We start from the raw sequence: 15,468 nt of genomic DNA, 5'->3' as shown, positions 1-15,468 counted from the left end.
CCGAGGAGTCCTCAAACTGACCTTTAGTGAAAGGGATGAGAAGGTTCAAAACGTGACACGAGGTGTTCGAGGTTGACCTCAGTCATGAAAGTGCACTTTATTCCACATCATCATTTCTTTACTTGGACGCACAGGCATACCTAGAGAGACCGACAGTAGCCTATATAGATAAGACTGACCGGGATCATAGACTGCTCAATGTGGGTTAGTGACTTTGTGCACACTACACCTGCATTAACCAAGTGCATTTTACAGGACTGTACTTAAGTATGATTTTGAGATACTTGTACTTTACTTGCATATTTCCATTTTATGCTACTTCTACTGTACTACTATTCAGAGGGGAATGTTGTACATTTACTCTCTGGTTGAGGCTCCGTGTCACATTTCAGATGTCTGTGAGTTGTTAGCTGTGTCCCCTCTAAATTCCTCACATGGTTTCATTTGAAGAACTGTTCGAGGGCCAAAGACGTCAAATTAAACAATATTTCCAAAAAATCCAAAGACATGAATGCAGATTTGTGCAGCAGAACATTTTTTTATTCTCTCCTCGCCCATTAACTTTCCCCGTTAATCATCTCACAACCCCACAGATTTATCTCTTGACCCTTTGGGGGGGGGGGGGTCAGACCCGTCAGTCGGGAACCACTGCACCAAACTACCCAAGTGTATATAAAGTAGTTAAAAGTAGCTCGACCAGCTAAAATGCTACGTGTACATTAGGCGACTGCATCAGTATTAACTATTTGATAATGTCATATTTTACAATGTAACACTCTGCAGAATTAGTACTTTTACTTTTGATACTTCTTGATACATTTTAATGATAATAATACTTGAGTACTTTTACTTAAGTAGCACTTTGAATGCAGGACTTTAACTTGTACTTTAACTTGTTTTTTACATCGTTGTACTTAATACTTAAGTAAAGGATGTGAGTACTAAGAGACTGGTGACGGATTAAAGGCAAAAACTGAGTAAATCTTGCATTTTTACATTGATAGGCTGGCATGGGTGAACAGTGCTGATGATCCATCTTCATCACCATTGTTAAGGATGCATATGTGTGTATAGTCTTGGAATCCATCTGTTATTAGAAAGCTTTTCATTGTAACTTACTGCAAAGTTTCAGCTGATCTAAGGCCACCAGTTTATGACTCTAATCTAGCTTTATTGTACGATGCAGTGCCCTGTCCTTGTACCGTCTTTTAAGTGATAAAGCTATCAAAGCATGGTTTTCCATTCGGGACTTTGACCCAAACAATGAGAACAAAAAGACTGTAAATAGATAACATAATAAAGACAGGTCATTTGTATGAAATTGTATGTATGGAATTTATTATCAAATGTCTCTGAACTTTTGCAGCAGTCATCAAACATGTAAAGTCCAAGTTAGGAACAGCTATCAGATCCCTATCATATCATCAAACACTTTATTGAATCTTAAAATACAAACGTGCCATTGAGTACGAGCCAACATTTAAAGCTGGTCCAAGGACAAATACATTGGCACACATTTTGCTGACAAATTTAAATATTACAGTCAATTGTTGAGGAACTTTAATAAATTAGACTTTCACTTCAACACAACTCGAGTCTTCTGGTCACCAAACAACAACCTGCAAAAGAGGGATACTTCAATTAGTGGACTGATCATTATCTGTCATTCACAGCAGCCCTGAGTGATGACTTCATATCATGTTAACAACATGGATGGACTACTGAATGGGCCTATCGGGCACAGGCCGAGGGACCCAAAGGTTCAGGGTCCTCCATGGCATTCACCTGCAAGATTTCTCTAAAAGAGACACAAAACAGCTATGCACAATCACCACACGAATACGCCAAACGACCACGAAAAATGCAAAATGACTACAGAGACACAAAATGACCTCAAAAAGATGCAAAACGACCACAAAATGACCTGTTGTGTTTTCTGGGGATCTTGTTCCTATGTATGAGGGGTGGGGGCCTTCTACATGTCTGGGGGGTCCAGGGGTCCATTGTTTCATTCATCCCTGGTTAAGAAGCATATTTAATAATAATAATAATAATAATAATAATAATAATAGTAACTGCTTGACTGAACTAAGAAAGGCAAGTAGGTAGGAGGTCAGACTGTAATAAAGCTGAAGCCCAATGGGTGGAGCTACAGGAGCACTTTGTCTCTGTGTAAGGTTAGACTGAAGTCCAGTGGAACAGGAGGAGGGAGGCTGCTACTGTCACTACTAAACTACTTGATAGGAAAAACCTATTTAGCAATGGAACCATCAGGTTTAAACCAGCCCCAACGCCTATAACTGCTGACCTGTCAGCTTCATGTGTTGCACATGAATTGAAAAGAAGTCGTCATTGCCATCTCTGCATTCTTTCTCTATGTTTTTACCCCTTTGCTGCTGAAACATTGTGCTGCTTTGGCGCTTCCCATTTCTGTTTAACTCAACCAATCAGGTTGTTTCTGCTTCCACAGCATTTCTGCCTCTCTGGAAAATATTATTAACCTTAAATGCAATCTGATACTAAAATCAGATTTTAGCTGTAATTATTTTCTTAAAAACAAACACACCGTGTGTATCATTAAGTCTAAGAAACACATTGAGTGCATTTACTTCCTTATAAAACATTCGCAAAGCCAAGTCAAAAATCTTTTTTCAAATGCTGCATTGTTTACATCCATGTTTGCTTGATAGCAGCCTTCTTCCTCACCACCTTTGTGGGCACATGGCTACTTACCACCGCCAACTGTCGATAAGTGGAATAACAGGAAACCATTGGCAAGATGAAAACTAGGTCACCCACATGCCCAATTGCTCCGTATGTATAACTCCACATACTTTTAAGTTTCAACAACAGCTCCTTCTGCATATAACCAACTTACCAAAAAATCTACAAAGCTTGTTAAAAAGTGGGAAATGTGGCCTCAAACTACCACTGTGTGCGGAACTATACATTACCTGATGAAGCTGACAGTGAGCAGCGCACCACAAATGGGTCCAACCCAGTAGACCCAGTGATGGTTCCAGTGGTTGGCAGCCACAGCAGGACCAAAGGCTCGGACAGGGTTCATACAGGCTCCAGACACAATCCCTCTGAAACAACAGCCAGCACATAACCAACACTGTAACACAGCTGCATTCAGTGTTTTAATATATAGTGGCGAAATGTAAACAAGTATATTTACTCAGGTACTATACTTAAGTACAGTATTTTCATTTTATGCTTCTTTATACTTCTACTTCACGACATTTCAGAGGGAAATATTATACCCTTTACTCCACTGCATTTATCTGATAGCTATATTTACTAGCTATTTTGCAGATCAAAAGGTTATATCGAAATTGTCCCTAGATAGATATTAAACATTAAACTGATCAAGGTAATAACCAAAACCACGACGACCCTTGGCGTCCTTCCGATGACTAATAATTAACATGTGTGGAGGAGGGTTGTTGTATCATTTTAATGGTAATCTGGGGGGTTCAGCAGTCTGGGGGGAGTTTATCTTCTTATATATTTGACTAATATTTGTCCAACAAAATGTAAAGGATTTAGAATTTCTCTTCATGTAAGGAGATAAAATATTAACACTCTTTATGGGTCCATAATTTACTCATGATTTCCTGGGAAGTCTCCTGGAGAGAATCATGTGTTATGTACTGATTTGGGAAAATGGAGAATGTTCTGGGACAGTGATTTTAGTCCAAGCTTAGTTAGAAACTGAACAGTTCATTAAATAAATTTGAATATGAAAAATCACCTTTTTTTACGGACTTTCTTTTCGCTATCATGAACTCAGATAATATTTCAGAAATCCTGCTGTGGTTGTGATGTGGAAGACGAAATGGAATAATGGCGATGACTTCCCAGCTGAGGCTCTTACCCAGCAAATATGTTGGCTGTCACAGTGAGGCCGATGCAGAAAGGAGCCCACGGTGAGCGGGTTCGGCTGTTGACGGCCCCCATGCACACCACCGTGGTAAGGAAGAGGGTCATTATCATCTCTGCCACAGTAGTTTTACCAAGATCGTTGGTGACGTTAAAGGCTCCTCCAAGGGACTCAGCAAACATGTTAGAGGGGTACATCGCCTGAAAGTAGAACAGACTGAAATCAGGACCAAGTGCTACCAGAAATAAAGGTTACTACAGATACCAATTGCTTAGTGTTTTGTTGAGTCAGAATTTCAACAAAAAAGACACAAAGTCGAAATCAGGACACAGTGAGACATAATCATGAGATAATAAGTCAAGCATTTATTTGACCTACTAAGTCAGAATCATTTATTTCAAATTCTTTAAAATTTTTATTTATTATCTAGTAATTTTTTAATCTATCTCCAAATGATGACTTACTAAGTGAAAATGAAGAGATGAGTCAAAAATGTTTTATTATCTAATGTTTTAACTTATGATCTCATAAGTTTGACTTAGTAAGTCAAAATAATTGTGACTCCGTACATTAAAATTTTGACTCAAGTATTTATATTACAACTAACTTTTCAACTGGTTTTTTTCTCATTATTTTCCTGGCAGAACTGGGCTTCCGTAGTTTTCTCTCACCTTGGCCAAAAAGGCCCCAGTCATCCCTCCCAGCATCTGAGCCAGGACATAAGGCACCAGCAGAGGAAGCTCCATCCCTCCACACAGGTAGACGCTCACAGACACCGCAGGGTTAAAGTGCCCCCCACTGCAATAAACATAATGAACTTTACTCTGTGTCTCTCACAGGATGTTATGAACTGATAATAACAACACCTCACCAGCGGACATGGGATAAACAGAATTAGAAAAATGATTCCTTGTATTTGTACTAACTTTGTTGTATCCAATAGAAACAGAAGCACATGATTTTGGCAGGAAAGTAAGATCAAGCTACAAAACTATCATGGAGACCTTTCATGATCAGTCAGCTCAAAAACACACAATATCAACAATTTAAAACACAAAATTGAATGTCGTCAGTTTTTACCTAATTTGTCCAAACACCATGATCAGCACTCCCAACGCCAGACCGTGTGCCACAGCAGGCTGGATGACACCACCTGCCCCCACGTTCCCAATGACGGACGCGCAGCCCACAAACACAAACAGGCTGGTCCCGAACAGCTCAGCCAGGCAGGGCTGCACATACTGCTCAAAGATGCATCTCTTCTTGTTTGTGCTGCTGATGCCTCGCTCCGCTGCCGGCTCTACCACCTCAGCTATTGTGAAGACCTCTGTCTTGGTTTCTGACATACTGAGTTGGAGAACAAAAAAAACCTTTCCACCCTGTGTCTGTCAGGTTCACTTGTTCCGCTGGTGCACCACAGTCTGCAACTAGGTGGTCTGATGAACGTACAGTTATGTATATGAGCCATTCTGAGGGTGATGCGTAAAGGACATACGCACATCCCCATTTGTTTTTTCTCTCATGCCCCACCTTCCTGCAATTGTTTATACAGTCCCAAGACACTCAATCATGTGAAGCTCATAAAATTAGAAGTACTGTGTTATTGAGTGTCAGAGAACACGCACACACCGATAAGGGCGAGGGGTGTCTTATCACTCAACAGCACAACAGCGACACTGATAGCACATCTTTAAGTTTTCTGTGAGTTAAATCATTGTAATACACCTCAGGAGTGTGTGTAAACTCAGTTTTTTTTATGTTAAACCTGCAATAACTCATTTTTTTTTGTATTCAGATATTTCGCTTAAGTAAAAATAGCAGTACTACAGTGGAAGAATACTCTGTTACAAGTAAAGGCCCTGCATTCAAAATCTCACACAGGCAAAAGTACAACAGTTCTAAAATCAAAATATACTTAAAGTACTCACTGTGCTTATGCAGAATGGCCAATTTCAGAATCATATATATTACTGGATTATAATTACTGATGTATTAATATGTACATCAACTTTGCAGACTGACATAATGTCGATCTGCAAAGTAACTAAAGCTATCAAATACATGTAGTGGAGTAAAAAGTACAATATTTGCCCATAAAATGTAGGTTTTTAAATATAGAAAGTAACCTAATAAACTAAAATAAACTCCCCCCACACAGCTAAAACCCCCAAGAACATACAGAGGACATGATCAGTGTCTTCTATGACAGCTGCGACAACGCTCCTCCACACGTGTTTATTATCAGTTATCAGAGGGATGCCAAGGGTCATCACTGGTTTTAGTTACTGCCTTGAAATGTCATCTTAAGGCAATCATGATGTAACATTTCTATTTTGAAGGAACATTGTAATTTGCAAAATAATTAGCAACTAAAGCTGTCAAATAAACATAGAAGTTCCCTCTGAGAAGTACTGAAGTAGAAGTGGCATAAAATGAAAATACTCAAGTACCAGTACCTAAAAAAATGTACTTGGTTACATTCCACCACTTGTTAAGGATATAAGTCAATATTTTCTCTCCTTTTAGCGCCGTTTTGGTCTGAGGGAAATATCTGAATCCTTAGCTATTAAATGCTACACTGTATTCAGCAACTAGTCGCTAACTTTGTCGGCGTTGTTGTTCCAGATGTTTGGGAAGAAGAACTGCCTGCTGATGAGAGCGGAGAGACTCAACCAAAACAGTTAACCAAAATCAAATCTGAAATATGCTACAAAGCACTGAGTGAAACTGGAGTCAGATGATAATTCACTGTGGGCTCATCGTTACAAGCAAACCCCTTCACAAGTAGTCACGTGATCCGTTGTTAATACAACAATATTGTTTAAAGCTGCTTTAAATTTTGAGAATAGCTGAATGTAAGGTCACTAATAAACTAAGTAGATGCCTATTTAAAATGCTGATTACGTTTGATTTCTCTATGAATGGGCACAATCCAGTTTATAGTACATACAGTGTAACTAAATATACAATCATATAACTTATTACAGTGATATCTTTCCTCAGCTCGTCCCTCCCACTGCAGATAACCCAAATGATATGAAGCCCATAACAAAGTGCATTTAAAGGACCAGAGCAACAGGGCCTTACACAAAAAGGAAAGTTTTATTCACCTGCACTTGAACAGCATTCATGAAATATAATCTATCACAAACTAATCTGTCATGTCCTCTTTGCTGTTTGAAGCTCAAGGATAGAAAACATTTTATGGACAAATGTAAATCTCTTGCAGTTTAGTTTTATCGCATGCGTATATGTTTTGTAAGAAAACGTGTCATGGAAGTACAACTGATTAATAAATAAAATCAAAATGGCACATAGAAACCAGACGAGGACAAATATATGACATCTGAAATTCTTCAAACTTTCATACAGTCTTCAATCTTTAACACATGTGAGCTGATTTTGAAACAACAGTTTATGTGATTGCGTAGTCACAGACAAAATATGTCTGTAAGCAAAAAAAAACCAAACTTGATCCATTTTACAGTTGGTTGTCCAGTGCCAGTGTAGCGACAAACCTCTTCACAGCTCTCGACACATTCATCTCTTATCTTCAACACATACCAGGTTACAAAGGACACTCACGTAATCACATTCTGCTGATGCGGGGAGTTTTTTTTACGCCGGAACAGCTCCCAGACGAGGGCTTGACGGAGAATAAGGGCTTCCTCTTTTCCCAATGTGGCCCCTTCACACATCTTCTCCTGTTGTTGATTTTGGCGTACACACATGTAAAGCATGTCCAACAGTGGAGCAGTCTCACACTCAAAAAGCCAACTGCGACAGACCTGAGGAAGCAGAACATGACCTGTTCTTGTAAATGACCGCAGCAGACATTCAAACTGGGCGGATGGGTGGAAATATGAAAAATGTGACACATGTGAGTAGCACTAAGTAAATAAACTAAGGGACAGCATGGCGCCATAGTGGGCACAGATGATCCTGGAAATGAGCAGTCATACTTTCATATTTCCTACTACAGCTATCATGCCAATTCATTTAAATGCAACTGTAACACGAGTGTGAATTACCCAGATTGAGCTTGTCCTTGGTGGCCCAGCAGATGCTGTAGTGTTGAAGAAGTTGTTGCAACAGCTCCCTCTCATCCAGGAACTCCAGACGCTCAATTCTTAAAAGAAATGGAGGTATTTCATCTTAGAAAGTGATCTTTCATATCAGAGTATAGACAGAAGGAGGCCAAATAAAGAAAACGCCTTAGAAAGCAACAGGCCTGCAATTTGTTGATGCTCATAATGTTCTTTTTTTAGTGTTAGGTGTCTTTCATTCAGCTTTGCTAATGCAGTTAGGTCTGGCATATCGAGGCTTCTGAGACATGACATTGATCTGTAGTATTTGCAATTGATGTACCGACACTCAAGCTTCTAATTTACCTTCATCCAATGTGAAAACGTGACTTCTTGTGTTTGTTTCAAAGAAGGGGGTGGGACAGGATTTGTTTTATCAGCCTACAGGCTGTTGATCAAATTCAATTAAAGTCATAAATCAGTAATAACACCTCACTTAAGTCTGAGATAAAGTATATGGCTCCAGCATTAACACATTCGTAAAGCATCAACATGAAAAGTGCGAAGATTAAAGGCGTATTCCAGTGGTTTAGTTTACATTACAGTAAGGGACTTCCACAAATTTGGGGGACCAGCGAGAGACAGATTTTAAAAAGAATAGCCAAAACTGATGCAGCAGAGGTTGGGATATCCTGACTTTTAGTTCCCACGGTTCAAACTCCAAAAATCCAGATGCTACACTTCCTTAAATGCAGCACGGAAAATGCCCGCTTCTTTCAAACAGTTCATTCGGCAGGTTTTCTGTTAAAAACTAGTCCTCTCTAAACCAAAGCTGTGATAACATCTGATGACATTGTCATCGGGGTTATTTTCTCGGACGTTAGAAAGCTCCCTCAGGGCCACTGAAGACATTATACAGCTGCTCACAGGATAAGTAGCACCCCTTGTGACGAATCAATTGTCCCTTTAAGCTCGCACTGTTTTATCAACAGACATTAACAAAGCATCCTTCGGACCAATCACGTGACAGAAGAGCACAAGGGGAGGATGTGACAGCTGTGGTGAGAAGGATTAGTCAAGTGTATATGTGACAAGTATTGCAGTTTTTGTACAACTGGGTTTAATGGAATACTTGACAGTATTGGCAGATACTGGGTGATGTTGAGCCTGCGTTACCTTGCCACATCATCCTGGGGCAGCATACTGTAGACCGTCATCATGTCCAGAGCATCAGCATGCTCCCAGCCTGTCTTCAGAAACCGCTCCTTCTGCAAACAACACACATTCAAATACTTGATGTCTGAATATTCTCAAAAACAAAGAACTAAAAAGGTACAACAAGCAACAGATCCTCACAAAGCCACTCAACTCATAGTAATCCTCCTAAAAAACACTAAACTTGTAAGACTTATTTGTTGTCTTGGTTGTGAAATATTACCTGAGAGTCCAGAGAACGGCAGGCCTCCACTCCTGCCAGGGTGCACTGGCGACGCTGCAGGTTCTCGATCATCACCTGGCCAAATCGGTCGCTCATGTTCACCTGGATACACAGATGGAGGCCACATTATCAAATCTCAGCTCAAACGCATATTTAAATCCACTAATTGCATACACAATGAGGAATACTAAGGCTTGCAATAGTTATATAAATATAAAATCCAGATACGTAAGTTAAGACACGGATAACAGAAGCCAGCAACTGTGTTCTTCTGCTGTCCCGGGATTAAGTCCCGAATCTGTTTTGTTTACCTGCTCGTAGTTGATGAACATGGCAGTGTGGAAGGTTTCTGCCGCCCAGTGAACTAGATTGGAGGACTGGGAGGGCGTCATGTAGACCAGCACACACTCTGCCAGGAGCAATGTGGGTAGCCTGGGTGTAAGAACAGTACACTTAACCACAACAACATAACTAGAAAGCACTCAGAGAGACAATCCTCCAAATCTGTTATTTTGATGTTTAACAAATGTTACAATTTCTGTTATTCCAGATATGCATGAAAGTAAACACACTGTACAGATTGTTTTCCTTCAGTTAAGCACAGTAGGTAACTGTTCAAAAATCTCACAATGTTGAAAGCATCTTGGATACACAAGTGTATCAGGAGAGACACTAAAGCCATTTCCTTTCCACCAAACTTCATTGAAACTTTTAAGGTTTTTCAGATACCTTGCAAATGAACTAACAAACACACAAACATAACCTCCCTGGTGATGGTAATTATCAGGAGAGGCACAAAGACAAACAACCTTCACACTCATGATTTGCTTCTCTCACTGAAGTGTTACCCTTCATACTCTATGATCTTAACACTACTTACACTATAAAATCTCTCATATTCACAGAGGAATAATACACCTTCACTCCAACCTTTAGAGTGGTTATGCAGAACACAAAAAAAGTAATGACCCTTGCTCTTAAACAATAAAGACTAATGAAGAACCTAACTTCACACCTGCAGCTTCCTGAAAAAAGAGAGCCTGGCTCTTAGTCAAACTTCCCTGGATAAATAAAGGTAACAATGTGCGCGTTACGAGCTGAGGTGAAGGAGTTTGCCAGCCTGAGCTATCCTACCATAAAAAAAAGGATGTCTGTGCCATCCAGCATCCTACTGTTGGTCCACCACTAAATTGATCATAAATCTTTTACACTAGTGAAGGTGGCTTAAAAGCGTTTGTTGCTTCACAAAGAACTAAACTGATGTCAGTTATAGTGGATTCCAATAGTGACACGTTTCACAAAGATCAAAACCTCCACAGAAACCTCTCAGTATGTCGTTAAATACACCGCTTAAACGTCACCACCCTCCTTTAAGTAGCATATTTAGCATAACATACTGAGCATACAGTCAAATTTCAAGTCCACTGGGGGGGGGGGGGAGAGCACATTTTGGGTGGGGTATTTTTTCAAATCAGGCTCCAGACGTGACACATTACATCTGCATTACAGCCATATAGTATAGAGTGTAGAGTGACTCTGTTATCTGGAGTTACTCACAGTGAGAGAACGCAGAGATAAGCCTCAGTTCTTGGATTTCTTAACACTTGCTGGGAACACAAATGAACACTGACAGAGACCAAAATAACATTGACCTCAGGTTAACTTACGCTTTCTTCCATTTGCTCAGCATGGCTAGTGTGAAATATAAAATTTGAGATGAAACCGAGATGAGGAAAATGCATATTCACATACTCTGGATTAAGCTGGAACTTCTTCAGTTTTTCATCCAAATTAGAGATGTCTCTGAGGTCCGCCCCAATGATACAGTAACGGTCGGAGTCGAGGCTGTGGGCATCTGAGCAAACACAAATATACGCTGTAAGGAAGCTGGCAAAACAGACACACAGAAAGATTTCCTGCTGTGTCATGTAATGATTGTAACTTCACCTAGTAGTAAGGAGTCAGTAGAGTGGGTTTCGATGAGGGGTTTGGACAGCGGCGGTTTTGTCCTAGTCAAAGAAAAAAAAAAACACAATTAGAGTTCACAACCAAAACTTCCTGTCAACAATAAACATAAAGCAACACAACAACACAACATTTTACATGCTACACAATTGGTTTATAGTTCTCTGCTACAAAAGCTACAAAAAGAATCATATATGTGTGTTGTGTGTCTAATACAAAAGTCCTGCAATAAATCTTACCTTCAAGAAGCTTATTAAGTTCAGTTTTTGTTAAAACCGTTGTAGAGAGGCGTTAATTAAACTTTGTGGTCATTTGTTGAACTGTATTGTATAACACCATGATATTATATCAAGAGAGTAGACTATATATTACAGCTCATTAAAATGCAATACAATTCAATAGCAGTTTTACGCTATTATCAACAGATAACAACCCAAATCGTTTTTTTTTCTTTTTTTCACATTTTATTATATTTGTGATTGTGATAATCTTGCATTTACTGCAGTATGCAAGATATTTAATAACTATTCTTGTCCAGATTTTACTTATAGGGAGCTTAATCTGAATACTGATTATTATTTACATGTAATAGGCAGATATAATATATAATATAAACCCTAACATGTAATGATAACATGCAATATGAATCAGAGCCACTGTTCCTTGACTTCTTTTGTACGACAGCTGTATATGTAGTTAACGCTACTTCTGTTAACAAAGAGCTCTGTCCCCCTCTACAGACTTCAACCCCTCATTGCAATACCAAAGAAGGGGAAAAAAAACATCATGCATTTGTGCTGCTTATTGTATGTCCTTATGACAGTTATACTAAGTAAATAAGATAAAATAGAAATTAGATGTTCCTTATTAAATGTTGATGCTGTAACATATTGCAATATGTATAATAATCATAACCAATCTTCTAATCTGTAAGTGAAGCTTGTGGCTGCTCTGGGTCATGTATGGCACATGTTATGGTGGATAAAAATAAACTATAATACCAATAGTTATAATAAACATTATAAGTGCATGGTTGTCTTACTTAATATTGTGTATTTTCCTGGCCACAACTGTCGGAAAGTCAACTTCAAAGAACTTCCGTGGCATGAGGTTTTCATCCTGTAACGCACACGCACACGCACACACACACACACACACACACACACACACAAATATGATAGATCTGTGCATTGAGTAACACTTTGGAGATGGTTAAGAGTATTTGATGCAGCTTAGTCAAATCATGATCAAAAGCCACATCAGATCAATGGGGAATCACATAAAGACCAGAGTGCCGGCAGTGAGCTGCAGTGCTGCAAACCTTAAGTCTCCAAAACGTGGTGTCCAGTCCAGCACCCACGTTGATTACTTGACAGTCACACTCTGCTTTCCTTATAAACGCGTCAAGGAGATGGTTAACTCCCTGAACACGGGCATAGTAACCTGTCAAACGGGATAAGAGGACAATAAAAAGGGTCACATATAAAAAGGTATTACTCAGACCATTTTTGCAACGTGCATGAAAATACTAAAAAGTGTACAAGATCACAAATATGGAGGTCTAAAGTCTATAGAAGTCCATTGTAACATTGTAAAGTGAGGTGTTGATCTGATTACATAGAGAGTCACCTTGGAAGTTATCATTACTCTCTACACTGCACACAGCCATTCAACTCTACAGTACGGTGCTTATGAGGCACTTGCTGCAGACTATGTTCATTTCATGTGCTGTTGATGCCGTGACTTCTAGTGCCGCTTATGCATATTATGAGTTGCACCACATGATTCCTCTCACCGAGCTAGAGAGTTACTTTTGAATGAAGTAAAAAGGAGTATAAAAGAAGAGATGGTCTCACTTACCTCTGTTGATTTCAGGTGCCTTCCGCTCCCCTACGGATCTTGCGAAATACTGGATATAGGGGTCCTTCCAGTAGCTTTTACTGGTAGCAAACCTAGTATACAGTGATAACTTTAATGAGGAGGTGACATACATAAGTAAAGCCCTAATGAGACAACATTTTTGATATTATTATTGAATCAAATGACCTTGACTGCACAAAGAATCTAGACCTAGCTCTATAAATCTGTGTACTGCTGGGCCGTACTGGGTGGTCTGATCCATACTTGTCTGACAGACTGCCCCATAATAAACCATGGGCAGCAGAGTGCACACTACTCCAAATATGAAGTGTGAAACTGTTGAGTCAACATGTGGCTTGTGAAGACAACTAGCAACGTTAAGAGAAAGAAATATATTGTTCAAGTCTACCATGTTGTTCTGTGTATGCTGGTGCCTTGTACACATCCCTAAGTCTCAAAATGTCCCCGTTGATGTTTTAAATCTCAATAGTTTATAGCAGAGCATCAACACATCAACAATGGTGGGGATCTGAGGATGTTGAGGGGCATCATTAGTAAATTACAACCAGTTGCAGCCTTCCATTTAATGTCGGCTAACGTTACTTGATTACCTATACACGTTATAGCTATAACGTTAAAGTAACAGGTTAATAATTGTTTCGTGCAGCAGGACCTTTGATACGCAACAACTCCTTCACGTCTTCAACTCAGGGGGCCTTAGCTTGATGCAATTAAAGCCACGTATGATTGTGACGTTAAATGATAAGCTGCATATCCTGCGGTTACCTTTTGCATGTGGTTGCATCGTCACAGGTCGCCCTCACGGCTTCATCCGCAGTGTCCGTATCTGTGAAGGGTTGCCGGGCTGCCATTAGTGATCCTTGTCCTAACGTTACGTGGTCAACATTAAAACTGTAAGCGCTGAAAAAATCTCGTCCACCTGCTTTACGCTGGCTAGCAACAACAAGCTAGCAGGCTAGCTCAATTTGACAGGTGGGCTTATTTAACAAAACGGGGAGGAAGAACAATAAAACTGTGAGCATAGTCGGGTTGCTCAGGTACTTATTGTATAGTAAACAAACTGCAAGTTGGACGGAAAAAGCACTATTTAACGAGGGAATGATATTTTACTGGCTAATAATAACTTGCACGGAGCCAGAAATATACGGACCAGATGCCACTTCCGTTTAGTGTTTTTCAGATTAAAAGTATCCTTGCAAAAGCTATTGTTGTGCACACGAGTAAAATAAAAGCGCCACACAATTTCAGCAGTGTTTTTATGTGGCAAAATTTGTGTATACATTTTCTACATTTTAATTTTAATTACTGTTTGCACTAATATACAAATATAGTCATTAAACATGCCTAGGTACAGACAGATAGTTTGTGGAGTTTGTCTTACAGGACTTTCTGTTGATCACTTTTTTTGGTAACGATTATGATTACAAAATACATCAACAAAAAACAATATTTACCCCTGATGTCTCTGGTAGTAGGAATCTTAAGCAAATTCAGAATTTGGAAAGTGGGGGTAAAGTGATTCTGCTGAATAGTCAGAAATCAAAGAAGCACCTGAATAAAAGGCACCAGAACCAGACTACCACTCTCATCTGTTTTATTCTGAGGATGAGAGTGAAGACAGCAAGGACGATGAAAGTGAAAACAGAGAGTTGTGTGAGATCTCACTTTGGGGAGTTAAAAAAGAAATCATCCATCGAGTCCCATGTGAAATGTGGAATCCAAAGCCACTCTGACACATTTCCTGTGTGGGAAATCCTACCATTAGAAAGCCATCCTCATTGAGGACGCCATCATTTCAACTCAGATAATTAAGAATTCCTTTGTGGTATCTGAGGACTGTGTCTGAACTCCTCAGAGAAGCCGATGCGGCATGCAGAAAGTCACATGAAAGAGAGAAAGGCTTGTCCTACTTGTGGAGGAAACTTCAGCAGCTTTATTAAAAATCCATTTGAGAATCCACACGGGGGAGAAACCATAAGAATGGAAATCTGTTTTTTTGGTCTCAGATATATCAAATGAAAAAGCACTCTGTATAATTTAAATGATAAAGTGTCACATTTTAATCCAGGGACTAGGATAAACATGGGACACTGAACTCTACTAAATTTTCACTTTTGAACCAAATTCAGAATTTTTTGTCTTTTCAAAATTCCAAGTGTCTGCAACCACTCAATGTTATGAGCTCATTATTATTATTATTTTTTACAGGTGGATCTCTGAAAGCTTTTCTGTAAGATGGTGACTGTCACACTGCCGCATCAACCATCACAAAT

The 15,468-nt window shown here is 39.4% G+C and overlaps 2 protein-coding genes across 2 annotated transcripts; both read right to left on the bottom strand.

Annotated features, from left to right (window-relative positions):
- Positions 1-1,419: 1,419 nt before the first annotated feature.
- Positions 1,420-5,232, bottom strand: aqp8a.1 (aquaporin 8a, tandem duplicate 1). Its single transcript, XM_070926851.1, has 5 exons — positions 4,967-5,232; positions 4,558-4,684; positions 3,881-4,086; positions 2,955-3,089; positions 1,420-1,619 (listed from the first exon to the last, which is right to left on the bottom strand). The coding sequence occupies exons 1-5, from the start codon at positions 5,230-5,232 to the stop codon at positions 1,577-1,579; spliced, it is 777 nt and encodes a 258-aa protein (XP_070782952.1). The 3' UTR covers positions 1,420-1,576.
- A 1,756-nt stretch (positions 5,233-6,988) lies between these two features.
- lcmt1 (leucine carboxyl methyltransferase 1) lies at positions 6,989-14,217 on the bottom strand. Its single transcript, XM_070927305.1, has 11 exons — positions 13,961-14,217; positions 13,175-13,266; positions 12,636-12,757; positions 12,357-12,433; positions 11,297-11,358; positions 11,102-11,204; positions 9,661-9,781; positions 9,350-9,451; positions 9,088-9,179; positions 7,918-8,015; positions 6,989-7,674 (listed from the first exon to the last, which is right to left on the bottom strand). The coding sequence occupies exons 1-11, from the start codon at positions 14,044-14,046 to the stop codon at positions 7,652-7,654; spliced, it is 978 nt and encodes a 325-aa protein (XP_070783406.1). The 5' UTR covers positions 14,047-14,217; the 3' UTR covers positions 6,989-7,651.
- Positions 14,218-15,468: the final 1,251 nt, after the last annotated feature.

Source organism: Enoplosus armatus, chromosome 20 (genome assembly GCF_043641665.1).
Source record: "Enoplosus armatus isolate fEnoArm2 chromosome 20, fEnoArm2.hap1, whole genome shotgun sequence".
Taxonomy (NCBI): Eukaryota; Metazoa; Chordata; class Actinopteri; order Centrarchiformes; family Enoplosidae; genus Enoplosus; species Enoplosus armatus.
This window is presented reverse-complemented; position numbering and strand designations above follow the sequence as displayed.

What these genes read in the sequence shown, in the direction of transcription:
- aqp8a.1 (XM_070926851.1), bottom strand. Translation starts at nt 5,232, where the DNA reads ATGTCAGAAACCAAGACAGAGGTCTTCACAATAGCTGAGGTGGTAGAG. An exon ending in ACAGCCAACATATTTGCTGG is followed by an intron (nt 3,090 to 3,880) that starts GTAAGAGCCTCA and finishes CTGTTGTTTCAG; the next exon opens with AGGGATTGTGTCTGGAGCCT. An exon ending in CTCACTGTCAGCTTCATCAG is followed by an intron (nt 1,620 to 2,954) that starts GTAATGTATAGT and finishes CCTCTTTTGCAG; the next exon opens with GTTGTTGTTTGGTGACCAGA.
- lcmt1 (XM_070927305.1), bottom strand. Translation starts at nt 14,046, where the DNA reads ATGGCAGCCCGGCAACCCTTCACAGATACGGACACTGCGGATGAAGCC. An exon ending in CCACGTTTTGGAGACTTAAG is followed by an intron (nt 12,434 to 12,635) that starts GTTTGCAGCACT and finishes TGTGCGTTACAG; the next exon opens with GATGAAAACCTCATGCCACG. An exon ending in GCCGTTCTCTGGACTCTCAG is followed by an intron (nt 9,180 to 9,349) that starts GTAATATTTCAC and finishes TGTTGTTTGCAG; the next exon opens with AAGGAGCGGTTTCTGAAGAC.